Source organism: Malurus melanocephalus, unplaced genomic scaffold (genome assembly GCF_030028575.1).
Source record: "Malurus melanocephalus ecotype Western Australia unplaced genomic scaffold, MMel_1.1 scaffold_482, whole genome shotgun sequence".
In the NCBI taxonomy this organism is placed as follows: Eukaryota; Metazoa; Chordata; class Aves; order Passeriformes; family Maluridae; genus Malurus; species Malurus melanocephalus.
The window spans coordinates 303015-325760 of NW_026623714.1; the positions used below are offsets into that span (position 1 = coordinate 303015).

Sequence of the window (22746 nt, forward strand, 5' to 3'; positions counted from 1 at the left end):
GAGCTTTTGCTGAAAGAACAACCTGGACTAATGTGCCAGGAAAGAAAAAAGAGGCTAAAGCGCTGTATGTGGCAGCTGTCTTTCATAATTTTCCTTTAAAGAGAGGTCACACRAATGTCACTTGTTTAATGACAAAGATTTTTCTCTGCCCAAGAGAGCTAATGCTGTCCCACTGCTGACAGCAGTCAGCTCACATCCATGGCGTAGGACAAAGAGATACACAAAGCCAAGGTTATGGGAAAAAAGCCTGGAGATCAAAAGAAAGGAATCCCAGAAGTTTCTAAGCTTGCCCCTCTGATGGTATTGACTGYATTTTTGTTTTCCCTTTGTGGTTGCTAGAACTGATGATCTCAAAGGCTGAGAAGAAAGCTTAGAAAAATACGACTCACAAAAACAAACACTTCTTAAAGTTGCCAAATGTCTTTGAGTTCCAGTGAGAAAAAAGAGAGGGAGAAAGAGACAGATGACTGCAATCCCCCAGTGCCAGTGCACCTGACAAATATCCACGTTAGCTCTGGTAAAAGCTAACTGGGGTAACTCTAACCAGTACTGGCTGAGGACCAGAATTTAATGAGTTTGTAAAAGCCATGAACAGTGCCCAATTTGGCCCAAGGAGAGGCAGGGATGCTCACAAAATCCCTTCCCCTGCAGGGATATTGCAGTCAGACCTTCATGGGATGGACAGGGCTGGGCAGACAAGACAGGTTGTGTCGTTAGCAGGTGTAGCAGCTTCAGAGAAGGATGTTTGCCCGCTGCCTGAGGTGCAGAATGGTTTTATTTTGTTTGTGAACACWGAAATATTATTGTCTCACCTTGGCAACAGCAATTTCACTGAAAACGAAAGCTGTTCCTGGTAGGAAGTACCAGCTTTTCACTTGCTGCTGTCAAATTCTGCTCAGCACTACAGCTCACCCAGAGCAACTGCTGGGCAAACACACAGCAAGGTTAATGCAAGGCAATGCCTCTTTGCTCAGGGATTGGCTGTGGCCAGACAGGGAATTCCTTCATTCTAAAATGTGCCTATGGATGATTTTTTTTAGTCTTTATTCAGCCTTGCAAACTCGCTTTGCATTCACGATGCAGCACCAGTCTGAAGCTGCTGAGACTGGGCAATCGTGTGCTGCTGCTTGGGTTTTGGCTGAGCATAGCTATGAGCAAGCACACAGCTAAAAAAAAGGGAATTTAAGCGGGTTTATCCAGAAATGTTTCCCAATATTTGCTTCCAGTGTGTCATTTCCATGGTTGTGTCCCATTTTTCCATACCCAAGCAGGTTTGGCAAAAGGCAGGCATTGGAAAATCCTYCCCATGCTCCAACTAGGGCAGGAAATTTGGTGGCCATGGAGCAGCTGAGGATTCCCTTGACCTTTAGGATAAATCCTAAACTCAGGATGGCCTCAGTTAGCACAGGGGACGAAGAACAACTMATTAGGAAACAAAACAATTGCTGGTTTTAGCTCTTAATTGATTCTGTGAGGAGTCAGGGCTCCAGCATGAGGCATTTCCAGGGAGCGGGGCTGCTCTCCAGGCACGGGGGAGCGCGTGTGGGCACCGCACGCCCTGTCATCCTGGGACACGTCTGCAGGGGAAAATGCGGGGTGTTTAAGGTCTACCACTACGTGTGTGAGTCAGTGGGAATAAATTACAGCACGCTACACCCTCTGAAGGCTCTAATCCAGCGATGAGATGTCCTCAGAAGAGGGTAAAGCCTGCTGTGATCCCTTGGATCTCAGGGGTTTAACCCTGCCAGATGCCGACTTCTGACAATCTCTAATAAAATCCCCAGCCAACCCCACATGAGGAGGTTTGCTGTCCCTCCTTGCTGCCCCATGGTCTCAGAAATGGGATCTTCAGGGCCTTTTTGTCATTCTCTTTGCTAAACCCATTATCCAGCAGCTCTCSTGTGGGTGCAGCACATCACAGGAGCTGATCTGGTTTCTGGTGTCTGAGCCTGCCCACATTGTTCTGCCCTGGAAAGGACCTTCTTAACCTTGAGGGGTGCCAAGCTTCTTTTAAAAAAAAGTTCCCATGTTGTCTGATTACCCCCTACTAGTTTTTCTTTTCCTTCTTCTAATTTTTTTTTATTTCCTTTTTCTGGTGTTTGGCTCTTGTGTGATATTGGGTTTTCAGGAGCAGGGAAGAACAAAGTTAAAGCCTGAATTCCTTTCCCTCTGCTTCTTCTCCCCTGAATCCAAGCTTCTTGGAAAGCACACCAGTGAATTCTGGTGCTCCTGTCAGACACTGGGCAAAGCCCCCTCCACTGAGCTGCAGAAGGAGGCAGAATGTCCCTGCAGAGGGGCTGGGGAAGTGAAAAGCCTTTTGCTCCRAGTTAATTATTTATAACCCATGTTGGCTGAGTATGCAGCCTCTTCCAGTCAGCCCTGTCCTCTCAGCATTTGTGCAAAGGCTGAAAAAGCCCATTAAAGATGGGACAAGTGTACTTTCTCTAGGTGAAAACAGGAGAGTGTTGTATCTTGGGACAGAGGGAAATGTCCTTCAAATCTCCTACACCTGAGAGTTGGTTCAGTTCACCTCATGCCTTCCATGTGGGGACATAAAAGTACACAGACACCCTCACTGTGGTGACTCCAGCCCACTTTTCCTGCTTAACCTTAATGAAAGGACTTCCATCAACATCCAGGACCTGGGTTACATAAAATAATATATATATGTTTTTAAATTAGCAACTGAAGTTATTGGCTGGTCTATGGTKTTGCATGTCTGSCCCTGCACAAGGTAACATTTTTATYTCTGTAATTACACGGTAGGTGGCCAGCGCAGGGTGCAGGGTCAGAAAAGGGCACTGCAGGGTAATGATGTGGCCATTTTTGCCTTGTAAATTATGGAGTTATCTTGGGACTGAGAAAAGGAGAAGGGCAGCAACTGCTTGACTAATTGGTAGTTTAAAGTTTAATTACCCCAGGGCTGATGTGCAACCTCCCAGATGCAGATCTGTGCAGGAAGAACAGGGCTCACACCACATGGACACAGGAGTCCCAGCAGCCCATCCTCTGCTGTGCATCCCCCTGGATGAAGTGACACATCTGGAGAGGAGCTCTGCTGTGGAAAACCTCCATTTCTCTCTCCTACCTCTCCCCAAACCTCCCTAGGCAAAGAAATTTTCCATCCTCCKGTGAGATTTGCTCCAGAAAGATGCTCCTGCCACTGCCCAACACTGCTCTGTCCTCAGGCAGCGCCTCCCTGCACTGAAGGGAGAATCCTTTCCTTACAGAAATCTTGGCATCCAATCCTTTCCCTGGGGTACAACAGTCAGATTTCATTTGGCACCACGGGGGGAGTGATAAAATGACTTTGGTGGGCATCTGTCACCCAGCCAAGGGTGACAGCACCACAAAACCCCAACACACTTGGAGATACCCTGCAGATAATCTTGCTGGCTCAAGAGTGAAAAGTCCACAAAGAGATCACAGCAAAAGACTCCAGAATTTTTTACCTAAAAGGTAAACAGGTTGTACAGCTCAGTAACTATAAATATAGTGCTTTACAAAGATGAGAGATAGAAAAAAAACCCCCACCAATTAGGGTAACTCACCATATTTGCCAGAATGTAGTGGTACCCATTCCCATTTTTTTCAAGCTTGATGATCTRCAAGATAAAAACCAAGGATAATTAGCAGAGGAATTAGAAGAAGAAAGAAGGAAGAAGAACTTCAGCTCTCTGCCCTTTCTTGTTATTATTGTTCCTTGCTGAGACTATTCAGCTGTGAGCAGGAAAACACAGCAAAAGGAATGTTCACAATCTTATTAGATGATGGACAGAACTTTCACACATGATACTAGAGCAGCAAATCTGAAATCAGACAGACCAAGATCCCCAAGAACATTGTACAGACAGGGAAAGAAAAACAAACCAACCTATTTCATATGGGCTCAGGGGAAAAAGAAAAAAAAGGCCTTAACAAGGTTTGTATTTCAGTCACCGAAGGAACAAATGGGGAGCTGGAGTCCTGTGAATGCAACTGAAACATCAGRAAAGACTGGAGAGCAACCTTGCACATCCTCCAAGCTGCAGACCCTGCTGCTCTCCCTACCTACCTGGCAGAGATGGCTGCAAGTTCAGAGTATGGATAATTTTTTCTGTTTTAGTGCATCAGTGTAGCTTCAACCACATCTCCAGAATGAAACTGCCTGTGCAAGTCACAGAGGATTCCCCTGGAATTTCATTGAGATAATTTATATATTCATATGCATGCTGTCCCAATATATGGTCTTCGCCACTTACTCGTTTCTCCATGATGCTGCAGAGTCAGGTTTTTATTTTCTTTTTTCAGCACAATTGCTTACCAATCTGTAACAACTGAGTTTTTCTGCCTTAGCTGAAGAAGTTTCCCTTTCTTTCTCCCTTTCCACTTGTTGCAGACTTTCCTGTGATTTGGGAGGCAGAGGCATTGATCAGATGTTCCCTGTCTTTTTCCCCCTTGATTTAAAGAGTACAGAAAGAATACTAAAAATTTCGTTCCTCTTGCTGGCTACATTTTCTCACTGAAATTCTTCTCTGTTGATTTCCAGCAGCACTGTTAAATTCTTACWAGAGTCAGGTACCATCTGCATTTGAGCCACTCTACACACAGAAAGAAGAAAGTGAAAAAAAAAGGCCCCAAACCAACCTGCTCTCAAAGCCTGYACAAACACAAGATTTGCCAGTTGCCAGTTTCTGAGAGAACTGTGCTGCTTCTATAAGGTTTCTTTCCTGGCAACACTACCTCTYATTTCCATTGTCACATGAATCGGTTCTGGATTCCTGCCTGAATTGCCAACGCTCAGGCAAAATCTGCACAAACTGCAGTGAGGCCAGAAAGATCCTCAYAGGCAGAATGATCATAAAACCACTGCTGTGCTCAATTCAACCAGAAATCAGTCTACCCAGGACACCTCTCTGATACCAGGTGCTTGAAAAGTGTCAGCTGAGGGCAGAGACTGATCCTCCCCATGGGACAGCACTCCCAGATTATCATGAGCAGTCRTTTAGGGATTTCCAAATGGATTATAAATGAGCTGACACTTGCTCTGTGTAACCGGTTCATCTGCCTTAGCCCTTGTCTGATGAAGTGCTCTTGTATGCATAATAAAACTCATCTGGTTCTCAGCATTAACGGGGGGRTGGCAATTAACTCCAGTGAAGGCTTCATTAAGAAGCAGCTCCTCACACAGATAATGCAAACTCCTCCAGCTCCACTGCTCTGGGGCTCCCTGCACAGGATCCCTCAGCGTGGCTTCTGCTGAGGTGTCTGGAGCTCTCAGAAGAAACCTCTGTCTGCCTAAAGCTGGGAAGGTAAACACCTCATTATGGGTGGTTTTCTGAGTGTCTCCCACTGCCTGATCTAAGAAGCAAAACCAAACCCAACTTGTCCCTTTCCATTCATCAGCTGAGGCTGACCTTTGCAGCAAGTCCCAGACCTTGTGGGAGGAAGGAGAATCTCTGGTGCACTGGGATGTCTTAAGAATTATGATCCAATTCCCCTTTYCTCCAGTGTCAACAATAGCTGGCATTGTCTCCTCTTGCCCAAACTCTCCTTTGTTATTTTATGAGGTGTCAGAGCCGATGAACCGGAGAGGGCTGCCATCCAGCTCTCCCTGAGCTGTTAATCTTGCAGCCCATCCACCTGAATTATGAGGCTCGTTTCCTGTGTTTTACACAGTTATTTGCGATCTTAAYTTATTTTAAAATGCTTGCTCAGTCCTAATGTGCCCGGACAGCAGTAGCAAGCTGAGGTTATAACAGCATTTATCACTTTTYCTGACTGTGGAGAGAGGCTGTGCCGGGCTGCATGCTGATAGCTCACTTGGGCCACCGAGGTTTCATTACCCACTTCTTAATGGGCAGGTTTGACATCTATTAGAGAGAAATCCTCTCAGAGTGAAACCCTGGCAAAGGAGAAATTCCASTTACTCATTTTAATGAGAGACCATGAAGAAACAATGGAGGGCTTTGATGGAACACAACCCACCTCATCCTTATCCCATTAAGGCTACAGAACACAACCCCAYGGCAACCTGCCCTGAGCCGTGGCCTGGCTCAAAAATGACAGGTACTTGGGCAAAAATAAATCAAACCCTTGAGACACGACACAGAGAGATGTCCCAGAGAGAAATCAGATAGTTTTTAACACGTAGAGTGCTGGTTCCTCCACAGCTGAGGTGGCCAGAGAGCAAAAGCCGCCTCATTGGGGTCTCTGGTGTTATTTGGGTTTTGTGTTTGKAGGGAAAATGAAAAGTGTGTGCGAGCAGCAGTGTGGGGGTGAGAGGCACAGATGCTGAGCAGCCATTGCACAAACCCACTGCCACCCAGAGCCTGAGACAGACTCATCAGGGAAGAAGATAAATGCACTGAAATGTCCCCGAGAGGCTGAGGCAGCTCTTGGAACACCTCAGCCACTCAGAGGSACAGGRCAAACAGCACAGTGACAATCYCACAGGRCAAACAGCACAGTGACAATCCCACAGAGGCTGCTGGTGTGCTGAGCTGAGACCAGCCAGCAGACCAAGGTACAGGCCCAGCTGAATTTCACATGATAATGAGCTGAGCACTGACTTTGAATCCCTCCAGTCATCTGTACACTGTGAAAAACCTGACATCACCCTCTCACACAGGGACAACTACTTCTGCTCTCAGAAATCCCCGTGGACTTGGAACAAGAATACAGAAATGGATGAAAATGGACTACACAGGCCTGAAAAAGTTGTTCATAGCTCTATTCTTCACTGGAGTGTTACCTCCCAGGCACAAATGTCTGCTGGAATTGCTCTGTATTTTTTGCAGTAAAACACAGCTTTGTACCACTTCTCCCTGGGAGCTGATATTTTTTATAGCATTGGAAAACAAATAATCACAGTATCTGGATTTTTAGTGTTCTTACAAATAGCTTTCCTTATATCTAGGTTTGTCTTCCTCCAGTTATGTGAGGAAACTTGAAAGAAAGGCTTATTTTCCTGTCCATATGAAGAAAACTAGATAACACTTGAGTATAGAACAGGCACAGAGCCCACAGCCAACAAGAGCAATGAGGAGACAGGGATCAGCAAGAATGGGGAGAGCTCCACCAGGAGAAACAACCCTCCCCATCCCGTGTGCAAGACCCCTCCCAGAAGGCCCACAGCAGCACGACCTTGTTGAGGATGATGTTCAGCCTCTCAGTTTCRCAGTCCACCACCACCAGCCTTTCCTTCTTCTTCTCCAGTTCCTGGAAGAGCATTCGGTAGCCCTCCTCTGTCGTTGTCAGGATGTTGACTGCTGTCACCTGCCAGTTCTTCTCAGCTGCAGTGTCCAGCACTTTCTGCAGGACTGACAGCCCTGTGATSRGACAGGAARGGGGAGAGGCAGGTTTTAATGGTGMAAAGGCATCTTCCCATCCTTCTGGCAGCCTGTGTAGCTGCCTCAAGCCAGCTGGAGACAGAATCACACGAGTGCAGCAGAGTTACAGAGAGCAGTTAATAGTCCAGATCTGCCCCAMACTCAGCTGGGCTGGAATTAATGACTCCTGCTTTTTCTATCCTAGCACAGAAGATTCCAGGCCTAATCATCCTCTGTAATTGCAGATGGGTCTCACTGATCAGGCCCTGCTGTGGGATTCAGACAAGAACCCTAATCCCYGTCTTCCTGTCTGTCACTACCCAAATAATTTGATTTCTCTCAGCCATAGTTTTCTTCTCGTCTTTGATCTGTTTAGGCTGYGTGCTCCTAGGGTTAGGGACACCCTCAGCAATCCCAGCACACAATCACATTCAGMAGCCTTGTCTCTTGGCAGAATCTCATCAGGAGACCATTACTTTTAGAATTATGTTGCCTAAATTACATCCCAGAGGAGATGCACGTAGCAATTGTCTGGAATTGTGCTGGGCAGCCTTAGATAATCCTGCCTACTGAAGTCCTTTTGGGGTATTCATCATGCCCATGCCCCATGACATAGAAAGCAGGTGGGATGCTTTTATACCTTTTCCCTGTCTCTAAAGCCCATCCTGTCTTTTCAGGGGATAATTATGACTTYCAGGACAGAGATGTGAATCACCTTATCTCTGTCCTGTCCTCCACGAGGCTGTTTTGCTTCCAACCTCCAAGCCTGGAGCTTTAAAGGCATYTGAGAGCTGGGGAAACTGAATTTGGAAGCAATGACCTCTCTAGCCCTGTTTGTGGTTTTCAAGGGTGGATAATATAYCACATCATGCAACAAAGGTTTTGTTCTTTTACATGGAAAACTGACTGCACCAACACAGGGAATTCGGAGTTTTCCAAACTATTTCACACCTGGGTGTGGGCTCAGGTGAGACCTGAGCAAGTGTCTGTTCACGTTTCTAAATTTGGGACTCAGTGGCCTTAAGTTCGACAGACCAGTGCAATATGGGCCCTATTGAACAGAAACAATTTCCCCATTTCAAATTCGAGCCATTTGCACATCACGTACTTTCCTTGTGTTAATGGGGCTCAGACCTGACCCCGTGAACACATGTGCACCCTCTCAGGCTGATTCTTCATTTAGATCAATGCTCACCATCAGCAGAAAGGGACATTTGGAAAACAAACAGAGAACAGGGAAGGCGTAGGTTGACCCAACCTCCATTAATCCACAATTTCAAAGGCAAAGACCCCCTCAAGACCACTGTTTTTGAATGCCTGGCTGACAACCCCTCCCACAGAGCAGTGACTTACCCCGGTCAGCGTCGTAAATGTACACAAACTTCTGCCAGCTGTAGTGCTCGATGACGCTGATGAGGGCATCCTGGAGCTCTGGGCGCAGCTGCAGGACAAACTGGTTGGAGGTTTCCACGGGGAAGCTGGGCGTGATGAAGCAGACGTGCAGKGCCCCGCAGAAGGACGTGAGCATGTTGACGGTCCTCCTCTCGTAGAAGCCGAAGATGGCGTAGACGCCCTTGGAGAACTGCGAGCAGACTGCGGGAGCAGAGGGAAGGGTCGTGATGATGCAGGGGAGTTAGGAGTTAGCTTGTTAGAAACTGCTTGTTAAACRGTATATATTACTAGCTGCTTGCTAKACAGTGGATATTGTTTAGTTAACATTTATTGTCTTTGTCAAAGCAGAATGAGARGTAAAARATTATTGACAAAAGCAGAGACTGTGACACAACTTATGCTCGTGGACCCCCATGCTGGCTAAAACCAGAGTTGTTGTTTAGACTTAGGCCAGAGACTCAGAGAGCATGCTCAAGACACAAAAGTAAAAAGTTAAAAACAAGAGGATGAGTATTTTACTTCCTCCCGAGAGCCCTGGAGCCCACTACCAAATAATACTGTGTGAGCACATGGAAATGAATTTAAACTCATTATAATACAAAGCAGAGATAAGTCATGCATATGTATAGGCGAACTTCAAAATTCAATGAGTGTGTAACATGTAACCAGATATATACCAAGTGATACCCTGCTGGGGATGTGCCCGGCTTTGAGCACGACCTTCTGCACACCCAGCACTGCAATAAACATACTTAATTTACAACTTAAAATTAAACACATTGTGAAGTTTTGTCTAGATCATTTTTGAACCAGTGAGGGCGCGAGGATGAGGAGGATTCTCAGCAATATCTCCCAAATAAACCTTTCCCCTGAGATAAGCTGCACGTTCTCTGCACTGGGTAACCTTCCCCCAGGTGGGTGGGCTGGTGAAGGCAGCCTGTGATGAAAGGGGCTTTGTGGCCATGGGGTGCCCTGCCCAAATCTCCACAGAGCTGCTTCATTTGGAAAGGCAGAAGGGACTCAGAAGAATGAAATCACTGTCCCCAGGGCTCTGCTGAAATTTTTGCTGCTCCTGGGGTAAAATGAGTTATCTGAAAATGGGAATGCCTTGGCAGAAAGAGGCTACTGCACCCCCAGATGCATTTATGGAGCAGAAGGAAAGCCTTTGCACAACAGCGCAGTGGCCAGTGACTCCAGGAGGAAGCCACGGGTTTGACCTCAAGGCTGAAGAAACCACTCTGAGAGGGCAGAGCAGAGTTCACCAAGGTTCAATGCAGCCACAGCCCAGCTCCRGGGAGATCTGTGGSRCTGAGGTTGGAGCCTCTGATGCTGGGAATGTGTTGGTGCTTGGGGACACCTGTGTGGCCATTTCTGGTTTCCTGCAAAGCCGTGGAGAAAGGGCTGAGTGCCCATTGAGGTGTCCAGTGTGTCCTGGGAGGTGTCCACCAGGAGGGCTGGGCTCTCTGGCCGGTGTTTGTGTCTGTGCTCAGCCCCTGCTGCTGTGCTGGGCAGGGAGGGCTCCCTCRGGCCAGAGAACATTTAATGAGACCACAGGAGCTGCCGGGAAAACGCCTCAGGATCTCAGCGACACACAGACAGTTCACACTTTGGGTTGTAAAACTCAGCCCCCGAGACAGTCAGACTCGTTTAATATCACCCCTGCTTATGGCACATCCCGAGTTACCACCAATAAATCTCCAGGCTGGAGGTGGTGGCAGTGACAGCGTTTTCCCTGTGTCACAACTCTTGGCACCAGCRCCTCCTCCTCTTGTCACTGTGACTCTGAAGACCTTTGGCTGTGACATTTGTACTGACTCAACACTTCACACCAAGTGCAGGCTGAGGAGTTGATGTGACATTCTGGGGTCCCCTGGCAAGGGCTCTGTGCTGCTCGGGAATCCCCTGACCTGGTTTGTGCTGGGAGCCACCAGTACTGATCCTCCTGCACGTGTGGCTGGAGCCAGGCTCCTGAACAGGAGCTTCTCACATCCTCAGCTGGGCTCCATGAGAGCTCTGTCCCTCCAGCCGGGACACAAAGTCAATCCTGACTGCCTTACAGCCATCCTGGAAAAAATTGCCTCGTTCCTCACTTCTCTACTGCCAGCACCAAACGTGCAGAGGGAAGAGCAAGAAATCCTGATTCTCACTGTGCACAGCAAGTCCCTGCTCCCACCTCACCCCCAAAAGGAAGCAGCCAGGCTTCGTGGTGTGCTGGGAGCTGAGAACTGAGTCTCACAAGACTGATGAAATTTTTTCCTTTCTCTTGGAGCTGAGCCCAGTTTTTTGGGCATCCCAGTCCCGCAGTTTGTTCGCAGGGTCACTCATCCTCTTTTCACTGATTAGCACCTGTGATCCTCCCACAAGGGATTTTGCCGTTCTGCGGGGCAGGGATGCCTCACAAAGCCCAAACCCAGACAGAAATAACCCCCCTCTTCTCTTTATTTTCACAGCAGTGCCTCTCTTTGCAATCAGCAGCAGTGTCTGTATCAGCTGGAGTCGCTGCCCTCATCATGAGACTGACACATTCAGGAGGAAAAGCAGCAGATAGGGACAGAAACAGTCTGAGCATCATTTCCATGTGACTGGAGCAGCGGGTCTAATGAACGGTGCGAGGTACCATATGTGAGAGATCAGAACGTGATCTCCGGAGAGCCAGGCTTCAGCCTCACTGAATGATTAAAGAGACATTTTCGGGACAGCTGAACAATCCAGCACAATTAACAATCCAGACAATAAACTTAGCTGGCTTGGTTTGTTTTGTTTTAGACAAGGCATGGCTTCCTTGGATTTTCTTTTCTGTTTGAAAGGAATATATCATTTTTCTTTCTTTTTTTTTTTAAACTCTGTGGCTCAGTCACGCTCAGGCATCCCTCCTACACTGTTCTGAGACATCATCAGTGCCAGCATTTGAAACAGATTGTACCAAAGACARCTGGGAGAATGAGCACTCTTTATCATTTGTAAGTTTGGAAAGAACCCTCATTTGCTTTGTACTAGCAGGGTAATAGGGACCAGGGACAAGGCAGATGATTTGGAAAAAAAAAAAATGTTTGCTGAGGGTTATCTCCCAAAGAAAATCAAAGAAACTCTTGTGCCCGTTAATCTGGAAAAATGAAGAGTGAGAGCTGCAGCCACCTTTCTGGGACTGAATTTGGCATAATGCAAAAGCAGTGGCAGAAAAATTATGTAAATCTCAGGGCTATTTTAAATTACAGATGCTCCAAATGAATTTACACAGCAAAACTAAAAAGAAATTACTTGCTCGTTATTTAACACACTGAGAGATYGCTGAAACTTCTTTACATTTCCTTTAATCATTTTATGAGGCAAATTTATTAATTATTCTGTTCTCATATGATTGCTCTGCAGCTTCCTAATAACTTACTACTCAGAATTGTAAACCTTAAGTAGAGGAAGCAAATATTTTAAGCTCTCTTTGTTTTTGCAGTGRTGAGCCATCACTTGCCTCTGACTGATGGATTTCTAAAAAGATTAAGAGACATAAAAGGAAGGAARATCCTGCAGGAATGGAAGGCCCAAGAAATTGAGCTCTTCTGGTCAATTGGCTGGTGACAACATYACCCTTTTCAAGCCTTGTGGCAGCTGTGAGCAGCTGGATGGCCCCAGCCCAGCCTTCCCTGCSAGGAGAGCTGCAGTCACCCTGCAGAGCTCCAGCAGCTCAGTTTGGGCAGCTCAGCCTCAAACTCATTCCTGTAGGCAGGAATCTGGGAAAAATCCAACAGCATCGATGTTTGCCTATCCCAGGATGTGAGAAGGAGTGAGAAGGATTGGCCTGGATGCAGATGCAGGTATCTGTGGCTGTTTGCACGTGCTGTTTGTGGCCTCTGGGATGCACAGTGGGTAAAGACAGAGAGCATCAGCTCTGGGCTTAACCTGTGCTAGTATCTTACAATGAATTTGTAATTAATTACAGAAGAATTTYCCTCTAWATTACCCCTYAGAAAATATAGTCCWTAATGATTGAYAGCAATGGCAACTATTACTGTGTTYACCCTGCTCASTCTTGTACAATGGATCAGTYTGGGGTTTGTGGCTGAGGCATTCCCAGTGAGTGCTGCACCAGGCCCCCAGGACACCCCATATCCTCCTTCTCCAGGAACAGGGTTTCTCCCTGAGGTCTCTAGAGCCATTCAACAAGGACAATTAGGTAAAAGCAGAGGCATTAACTTGATTGTCACCGGGTTTTGTTGGAGAGACAATCCAGTGACAACCAACTGCTCTCTGAACACAACTCTGCAGAGTGCCTSTAGCAGCCAGGTGAGGTGAGAGCTCATCACACTGCTCTACAAACTTTTCTAACTCACAGCAAAAATCAAAATAGTTTTTAAGTTAGTTAAAAGTGGCTGATGTGGTAGAACAAGCAGGGGATGTTGCCCCTTTTTCCCTGAGGAATTGCAGCCATCATGGAGCCGGTGTGTCCTTGAATTCAGATGAGGAAAAAGCATCTGTGATTCACTCATTCCTGGAATCCACAGACTCCAGGATTTCTAGTCCTGCAGATTTTCCTCAAGGTTCTCTTTTCATATGGAAATACTCAAGGTAAAGCATGTACATCAGAGAGAAACTCTGATTTTATGGAAAGCACACACGGGAGAGGACACCTACTTGGCCACATTTGAAGATGCTTCCAAGAAAAAGAAAAATACATCAGCAAATACATCAGCACTCACAACTTTAAATTGCACATTTTCCCTGCAGAAGAGGAAAGCAAAAGACGTGTTTTGAATCTATAAAAATTCATGATAGACTATTTTTTTTTGGTTGCTGCTCTTAACCAGAGAGAGTAGATGAACAAGGCTGATTTGGGGATTTAGGAGAGTCAGGCATTTTGCAAGTGGGTGTTTGACCTGATCCGTGTGAAAGGCAGATGTCAGATAAAACAGATATCTCTTTTAGGTTTTGGTTAAAGAAGATAAACCAAGAAGTTTCTCTTGGAAACTGCTGCCACAAAGAAGGGCTCAAACGTCTGAGAGTTTGAGGTGGGAGGAAGGGCAAATGGGCTGCACAGAAGGATGGAAATGAGGATTTGGTCTCCAGCAGTGAAAACTGTGCATTCTGCTGAGAATCTGCAAGCAAGACTGCAAAAAGGGAACTGCTCCCCAGGGACACAGCTGGGGAGGAAGCCTGGTAGGAGATCCTGGCAACTGCTCATCTGCCGTTTCCTTTAGTAGCAGAATTTTTACCATTTCACTGACTTTARGACTAGAAAGGGACATTAGATCATTTCTACTGACTTGTTGTATCTCATGGACTATTAAGTTTCACCCAGCTACCCCTGGAGGGAGCCAATAATATGGCTTAGTTGGCTCCTAGGAGATTGAGCTGCTGCATRTGCCTCTGTCAGGGAACAGAAGCAGCAGAGACAGTGCTAATACCCAAAGCCACAAGAGCGGTAAAAGACCTGATTAAATGAAATATCCCCAGATGTTCCTCACAAATGACTTCTGTTCACACTGCCAGGAGGGGACAGAAATCCCAGATGGTCCCTGCCMGATCTCAGAGGCCTTCCTGACCCTGGAGAACGCCATAGCATCCGGGAGGGAAGACACTGCACCCTCTCCAGGAAAGTTGTTCCTACAGTGCTGAGCTGCAGTTGTGACCAAATTATTCCCCACAGCCCAAAGAAAAACATACAGAAAATAAAGGGTCCAAGATACGAAAAAATCTTTGAAGCCACTCACTCCAGCACACAGCAAAATGAATAATTGACTTTTAAAAATGGCAAAATAAGTGTGGCCAGACTTTGAGGGTAATAAAATARTCATCTCAGTTATGTCATTTATCCTCTGCAAGCTATTAAAGAYGAGCCCTGCAATGCCTGCAGCCCCAACATCATCTTCGTGTGCCCAAACCTCCCGGGACGCTGAGCCAACACCCTCACTTGCAGCTAAACATACTCATTGACAACAGTGGTGTCAAGAAGCAGCTCCCACATGCTTCCCTTTGCTCACTTGGAGCGTGTTTGTGCACATGTGGGAACGAGGAGGGAGGATATGCATGCATAATTAATCCTCAGCGTGCCCTGCCTGGAGGCGACCCTCGCACGGTGATGGAGAACCTGACACGAGGTTGGCAAAGCTGGTGGAGYTCCAAGGAGGCAGCTCTGGTGTCTGCCTCAATTAGGATCAGCTCAGCTTTCCTCCCAAATGTTTGTCCTCACAGCTCTCCGCTGCGGCGTAGGTGCCAGAGCGCATCTCTTCAGCACATCCCAACGACAGCATGTTCCCACAGATTTCTGGAGCAGGGGAAAGCCAAACAGATTCTACACTCCCCCATTGTTCCACTCGTGTATTTAGCTGGCAGCAGATATGCCCCACATATTTGATCAGCTGCAAATCAGGCTGATGTGGTATAAAGAAACAAGAAATCTGTTTTTCTTTTGAATATATAAAAGACATGGACTAATGCTCCCTTCCATCATTCCCCTGCCTGCTGCTCTAATGATCCTAGAAGCTGGAAAGTAGTGTTGATTTTTACATAAAGATCTGCTTTCCTTGTCTCATATTTAAACAATAATCTGTGACTGAAGAGCTGCTCATAAATGCATATGCTGATAGCTTCGATATTTTCAGTTAAGTTTGCCTGCCTAACAAACAAGTCTTAGTTTGCCTGGCTGACAAATGATAAGTTTCCTTTGAGAACAAATTGGATTTGTGGTGCTTCTTTCTCACACACTGTTGAGTTGTAGGAAGCAGAACTAGCATGGTGGTTTGGTCACCAAAAATGGACCACATGGACTCTCAGTCATTTAAGTGAATTTTTGAATTAAAATTATGGCAGTGGGAGATGCAGTCATGGGGAGTTGAGTTTAAGCTCTCTAAGGGACAAGTTGAAGATCCTCACTCTTTCACTTGTGTATTTCACATATTGAAACCTCCTTTTATTTCTCTACTGAAGTCTTTGAATGSAGTTCTTATCCAGTGTGACTACAAAGAAGAAAAAAAATCTAAATATCAAAGGTCTTAATGAGGTCACTGAACTTGTTGAAATAGGGGAAGAAGGAAAATGATGATGTTTGTCAGGATTCTACTTGCTTGCTTTATTTGTTTTTAAAAGTATTTTTACTTTGGGATTGCTAGTACTTTGTTGAGTCACATAAAACCCAGAATTAAATGTATTGAAGGGTTTACAGTCAACACAAACTATTTCTGAGCACTTTTTATAGGRATTAGATGCAAATCCCCCATGTGGGGAACACTGAGATCAGAAGCATCTGTTAAAGGGTCTCATTTCTTCTGTGGGCAGCATTAGGTTATGATTGTAATAGGGACAGTTTGGTTAATGAGGGTCTTGTGGTTAACAGACCAGAAAAATTGGGTCCATTGCCATCTCTCTTTCAGGTTTGTTATTTAATTGTGATTTGGATCTTCGCTCGTGAGATGGAGGGAGGCAACTGCTCTTCTCTGAGCCCATCTGCTCCAGTCCCTCTGCTCAGAGGCTGACTTTTGCACCATGCTCATAGAGACCTAAAATAAGACCCATTTCTGAGCTGGAAGCACTGATGCTCTCAAGCTGTGTAAGATTCTTGTTGTTTACTGCCTTCATCTCTCCRGTGTCCCACACCAGAGCCACAGCGCTCCCTGCTTTCATAACTTAAAAACAGAAAAGATGTGCAGAAGGGCTATGGTGCCTGGAAAAACTCTGCATTATTCTGCTCTAATAAGAGATGTGACCTTTCCACCTTGTCTCATTTTTAAARTAGGAKTGTTTTCCTSCATGCCAGTCTGGCTCATATCKGCATTTGGCATACAGTCTCCTGAGATCCTTTTGTGGYRCATTTTGTCCTTGAAAAKCATAGAATCATGGAATGGTCTGGCTTGGAAGGGACCTTAAAGATGTGCCAGAACTGCCTGGCACTGTTACCAGGTCTGCTAAGCAATCTGGCTTTTTGCTGTGTCCASACAGAGCCYRGCAGAAGATGCTGCTGTSYTGGGYTCCCTTGGAGCAGCAGGAGCTCTGYAAAACCAGCTGAACTCTCCTGATCCCAAACYCTCACCTCGAGCTCCCCTGCAGCTGCTCCAGAGGGAAGGAGAAATCCCTCACAGGGCCCCCAGCCACAGATGGATGTTCCTATRGGACCCATGGACTCAGGAAGACCAGAGATTCCTGCTCCCATCTAACCTTCCACGATGAAATTRAAAACTCATAATTTGTCCTCACTGAACTCTCTGCGTCTGAAGCAGAGACATAAATATTAACRCAGGATTACTACAAACGAAAAAGCGACGGCTATATTGTAAAAGGAGATAAGGAATGAGGGTTGAACCAATTTTGCTTCTGCTTTTTTATTAGATGGCCTTTTGAATTATATTGGTCCTTCTGAAGATAATGCTGTACAAGGAAAACTCAGTACATRGTGTATGTTCTGCTGGGAAGCACGAACAACAAGAGAGGGAAAGAACAAAGCACCAAACCCCCAGCACGTTAATACCGTACACAGCACGCTGCTCTTAGTTCACCACAGCATTTAAGTCTGGGCTGGAAGCGCTGAATTATTAAAACAGTAAAAAGAGGGGAGTGAGGAGTGGGAGGGGGGAAGATAAGCAGTAGCAAAAAGCAAATGTGTCACGTAGAGAAGATCTTGTAGATGAAATGCATTTCGTCTTCAATAGCTTTTTTTCTTTCCCTAATACATTATATTTGCTCACAGACATTAAAGTCTCAGTGCAAGCCGCAGGTTTTGGGGAAGATTTTATAAGGGCCTGTCTTGAAGCTGTCTGCAGAACTTTACACTTACCAGCGACAAAGATCCTTCAAACAGAACCTCTCACACACAGCATCGCGTCCTTGGGGGCCTGAAGTGGGAAGCAGCACCTAAACCCACCAGCTGACAGTTTATTTATAAACATTCACATTTTCTMTCTGCTKCCAGRGCTRYGTTACAGGTRTCTGCTGAGTTAGCAAGGCAGATGYTCCAAAACCTACACGTGCCATCGCTGCCCCAAAAGTGCCACCTCGTCTGCAGTCRCTGGAGCCATTGGTTTTCTGGGAAGAGGAGGGAAGGGAGCAAACCCAGCAAACTGCACTCAGCACACGAGGATTAAACTCTAGAGCACAGCCTTTCCGTGCCACCTGGTTGCACATTGTGCTCACTTGAGGTCWGTGAAAGCGCCAATGGTTTTGAAACATATTTAACATCCCAGCAAGGGCTGAGTTTGGTGCAGARTGACAAGATYCTTWGACATCTGAGAGTGCTGGTTTTTGYGGGTTTAAGTGCCTCCCTTGGTGGCTCTTTGCTACAGTCAGGTCTTGTAGGGTTTTTATTTTCCCTTTTCACATTAATGTTCCATTCCATTGTGCTCACAGCTTTGTTCAGGCCTACTTAATGTCAGGGGGAATATTACCATTTCTTCCCTGTCATTAGAACAGCTTTAATCCTGTCTGCATTGCGAGGGCAATAAATGATAAGGGTTACAAAGTTTTTATTTCCCCAGTGCCTCTGAGCACCGGGTTTTGCGGAAAATCCCAAACAAACAAGTTTAAGCCCGAGATCTTTTAAACCCAGTGGGAGACTGTGCTGTCTGGGGAGCAGGAAGGCAGAAATGTGACAGATGGTGAGATCTGGACCCATGGTTTGCAATTTTATGGTCTCTGGTGAAACTTCTGCGCGAGTCGCTCGCYGTGGGTGGTGGAACAAACAGTTTGCATGGAGTGCATCCAGTCAGGGTGCCCAGATGGAGCTTCTGCAAAGGGGGGATGCTTAAACCAGGGCTGGAAGCAGCTCTAGAGGCCAGTTCCCTCTCGTGGGAGGTGAAGACATCCATCCCATCGAGTGCTGTGAATGGTGGGGATGCAGGAACTGCATCCACTCTGCCACCGCTGCTCCCATAAACACCAGGTGGGTAGACCTGGAGCCCCTTGTGAATGAGATCCAAAATACCAAATATCAGCCTGGCTACCCAGCAAAACTTACAGCAAAAGTAAACTGGAATTTGAGACATTTCCTAAAAAACCTTAGGTGGAATTTTTGCCATTTTGCCAGCATGACTAGTGAGGACTTTTACAGCTACAGGCTTCTCCTGACCCTGCCCTTGGACCCACAAAAGTCATCTCCCATAGCAATTTCACAGAACTGAGAAAAGGACCAAGATGTGGGAGAAGCTGCAAAACACATCATCAATTCTGTAAAATKACCTTAGATACACATCTTTTGCCTAAGACACATTTGGGCAACCAAATCTTGTTAATGTTGGTGACAATGTTGGTATCAAACACAAGCAAAACTTCAGGAAAGACTTTTYAATGTGTTGTTGTACTTGCAGAGCTCGATATGTCACAGTATAGATTTGTGCTGATGAAAGACACAAAATCATTGACTCTACACAGAGGCCAGTGAAGACACCRGGTTATCCTGAGCCACCTGCACTGACATGGGACTGAGGAAATAACCTGGAAAATGTTAGTGTGTCCTAGGGAGAAGAATGTGGGATCATCCTTAACATCAGGAAAACACTGAGATCCCTTCCTGATGCACCTACTTACATACAAACACCTTCCCTACTGATTTCTATTCCGGGACAATTTTTAAGCTCCTGGAGAAAGAGGCTCTCTAGTGAGCTGCAGAGAGCAAGGGGGATCGTGTAAAACACTCTGCAYAAATGCAAATTGCAGGGAGGCCAAGCAGAGCCCAGGAAGGGGAGTTGCTGCAAGCTTGGGGTCGTTCATCATCCCCGAGCAGTGACACTGCACACACAGGTGAAGGTTCTGCCTCAAGCACTCACTCAGTGCAAACCAAACCAAATGACAGGATTTAGGCAGCTATGGAGAAAACCCCACTGCTTCTCAGCAGAAGTTTACCTGTAAAATATTTAGACAGAAGAGCAGCAGCAGACTGGAGGATGCTAATTTGTACCGCTTCTCACAAGCATCAGAGAGACTCCTTCACTGGTCACCAGATGTTGCTCAACACTTGTGTTGACATTACAGAGAAATGCCCCCAATGAAATCCATTTCTCCATGAAATCAGGGTCACTTGCCAGCCAGGGGCAGGCAGGTCTTGCACRGAGAGGCACCAGGAGCACAACCTTTCCAAGGAGTGGAAACATGCCTTGGATTTGAAAAATGTTGTGTAAGACAGCTGAGCCATGGAAAACTTCACACTTCAGGCACTGGATTTGCTTCCCGCAAGGAAAACTGGGGAAACAAAACCGTATAATGGACTCTAGCTGCACAGCTAAAGTGAGAACATGGATGGCTAAAGGTATAATTAACCTAATTAAGGCACCTTCTTTCCCAGAAACCTCTTGGGGAAAGGCAGGTGAAACTTCCATTTAGAAGAGAAAGTTGGCAGGGCAGAGGCTGCTTCCACTGGTGGGCAGAGCCCCAACAAAAACTTCATGTGGAAGAACAGGCAACAAGAAACATCCCTGGGACAGGTTTTTTCTCTTGGTGTTCGCAGGAAGCCTGAGGTACAACATAAAACCTGTGATTTACACCTCTGGGACTGTCCTAGCTAACCTGTGAGGGCTGTGATTTTCTTGTCTCTCTACTGCAACCCACTTTCAGTGCTGAATGTGGCAGAGAGGAGTGTGCAGTGTAGCCTTCACTCTGAGTTCCTGACCCTCCTGTGGAGTAAAGATTCATTTCCCTGCGAGAGAAATTCTTTCTGGCTGCCCATATTTAACATGGCAGAGAACATCTGCAGTCCCATTTCCAAAGAATTTGTTGTGATCATTCCTCTGCGCTGCTGGTCCTGACAGGAGAGCAGTGTGAGCTGGGAGCCTTGGTGGCATTTCCTAAACATGCTTAAATCACTCAGCTGGCTGCCACGTGTCCTTAAAGAAGAGGTGCTGGGATGATCTTTAGGTGATTTGGGTGTGTGAGGAAGCCAGATGGTGCATGCAGCCTCTGAAAATCAGGACTTAGTGAATGTACACTGAAAGCTTTTCTGCTGTGACAACTTTTACCAGGGCACTCCCAGGGRAAGATGCTTTTCTGGCATTGTCTGTGGAGCAGGGGGAGAGCTGGGCTGTGGTGTGCAGGTCTGCGTGACAGAGGGTTCTCTGTGCATGAGCACCTTGATGCTGCAGCTGTAAATCTGTGCCTGTAATCCTCTCACATCATTTTGTCAATCTCTCACGTAAGTGTTGAGAAAATCATCCACTTTCTGCCCAGTTAGAAATACCAGTGCAATATAAGTAAGACAGCTAAGGAAACCTCTATTTCAGCGCAGGAAAGTTGTCTGCATTGTAGTTTCCCTGGTAACTACATCGAGGCCAGCAGAATCACACTGGGTCTGAGTAGGGTCTGGTGTTGTCAGTGGGGAAAAACATCGGGATGCAGGACCTGATTTGTGGGTGACTCGCTTGCCAAGTGTGCTTGCTTCACGTCTGCTTGAGCACAGGTCACCAGCTCCTCCTCAGAAGCATCCTCAGTCATGAAAACAAAAAGGAATTTGTGATAAAAGACCCTTAAGAAACTTTTATTGAYGTCCTTATTGGAGAAATCCTTCAAAGCAAATGCATGAGAAATAACAGAAACCTGAGGAGTTGTGAAAGCTGGACGGGACAAGAGGAATGGGGGTAAGGAGATGCAAGATTGAGGTTCATTGATGGGAGAACAGCCATTTCAATTTCAAAATCAATGGGGGCTTTGAAAGAGAAAAACAAGGATGAAAGAGAGAGTGAAGGGGGGCTGAGTGCAGGTGTGTTCAGAGATCCAAGGGTCAGGTGCCTTTTTCTGGCAGACGGGGCAGGAAAATGGGCATCAACCTCTGAGTCAGTCTGTTTTTCCCCTCTCTGAATGGAAAAAGTAATATTTTCTCCCTCTTTAATGCTGACAAGTCTCAGTTAAGAAGGGTTTTTCCAAACCTCACTGCCTGGGGCCTGGCAGCCTGTCCTCTGTTAAGGTTTTTAACCTCATTTCACAGCCGGACAGACCAAGGCAGCCACTTTGGGGTGGGACCCACGTGCCACCCCTTGGTCAGAGGATGTGAAGAACAGGCCCTTTGCASTGCTGTCCCATCAGGATGCTCACAAYTCCCCGGTGAGGAGCACTCTCCCCRTGGATGGTGCCTCTCCACAGGRCACTCCCTGTCCCCGTTCGCTCCTCTCGCCCGTCCTTTTGGAGCAGGGGACGTGCTGACAGCACCAGGCAGCTCTGCCATCGTGTGATGCTCCTCTCCAGGCACACACACACTTGGCACCTCAGCCCGGGCTCGAGGATTTTGTGACCAGCTGTTGAGTGGGCATTTTGCAGCAGAACTCATGTACTGCCTTTAYCACTAAACCCATTGCCATTCCCTGCACAGYCCAACCTCGAACCCCGCTGATTCAYGCTGGGCTGGAGGGAGGAAGGACAGGGTGACCTCTGGCCTCAAAGACTGGAGACCTTCCCAGAACAAAGCCATGCCCCCTCCAATGCCTTTTCTTTGGCTCTGTCAGTGTGATTTCAYGGTTTATTAGCTTTTAAAAGGCAGACGGGCTATCTAATGGCCTGACTTTCAGTGCGGCGCTGGGTGCCCAGCTGGTGGCTTTTGAGAAGAGTTACTGCCAGGGATTGGTTTCTGGGCCAAGAAAATCTCTCCCTTTGGGGCAGGGATGGTCTGGACCAGCAGTTCAGTACCTCAGTCCATGCCCATCCCATCTCCAGTCCTCAGTGGAGCAAAGGGGAGTTATTATTATTATYATTATTATCCCTGTCAGCTCTGCCAGGTGGCTGCAACATGGACTGTGGGTCTGCATGAAAATGCAGGAGAAGTTGGCCACCTTTCCACAGAACTTGTCCTATCCCTGCATCACACTGAAATGCCTTCTGTTGCAAAACAGAGCATCTTTTTATGGACAGACCCTTATTTTATGGACAATCTATATTTTAGGATCATGCTTCTAAATGAAATTTCCTCTGGTGCTTATATGGACTCCTCATTTCTGGTTTGAAGATTCCTACTTTATTTTCTAGGCATGAGATCTTATATTTGTTCGGCATCTCTAGCACCTAGGGGAAACTCGAATTGTAGCTAGTCAGTTTTCAGCCTTCTCCCTTAAAAAAAAGAAATACATTCTTGAAAGCTACAAAGCAGCTG

At 46.5% G+C, this 22746-nt stretch overlaps 1 protein-coding gene across 2 annotated transcripts in view; it reads right to left on the reverse strand.

Annotated features, from left to right (window-relative positions):
• The window catches only part of GRIA1 (glutamate ionotropic receptor AMPA type subunit 1), a 111765-nt gene that overhangs the window by 51437 nt on the left and 37582 nt on the right, over positions 1 to 22746 (reverse strand). For both annotated transcript variants that reach the window (XM_057380919.1, XM_057380918.1), the window contains exons 3-5: positions 8664 to 8903; positions 7126 to 7310; positions 3552 to 3605 (exon numbers count right to left, since the gene is read on the reverse strand). In XM_057380919.1, coding sequence (XP_057236902.1) covers positions 3552 to 3605; positions 7126 to 7310; positions 8664 to 8903 — 479 coding nt within the window. The remainder of the gene's footprint in view (positions 1 to 3551; positions 3606 to 7125; positions 7311 to 8663; positions 8904 to 22746) is intronic.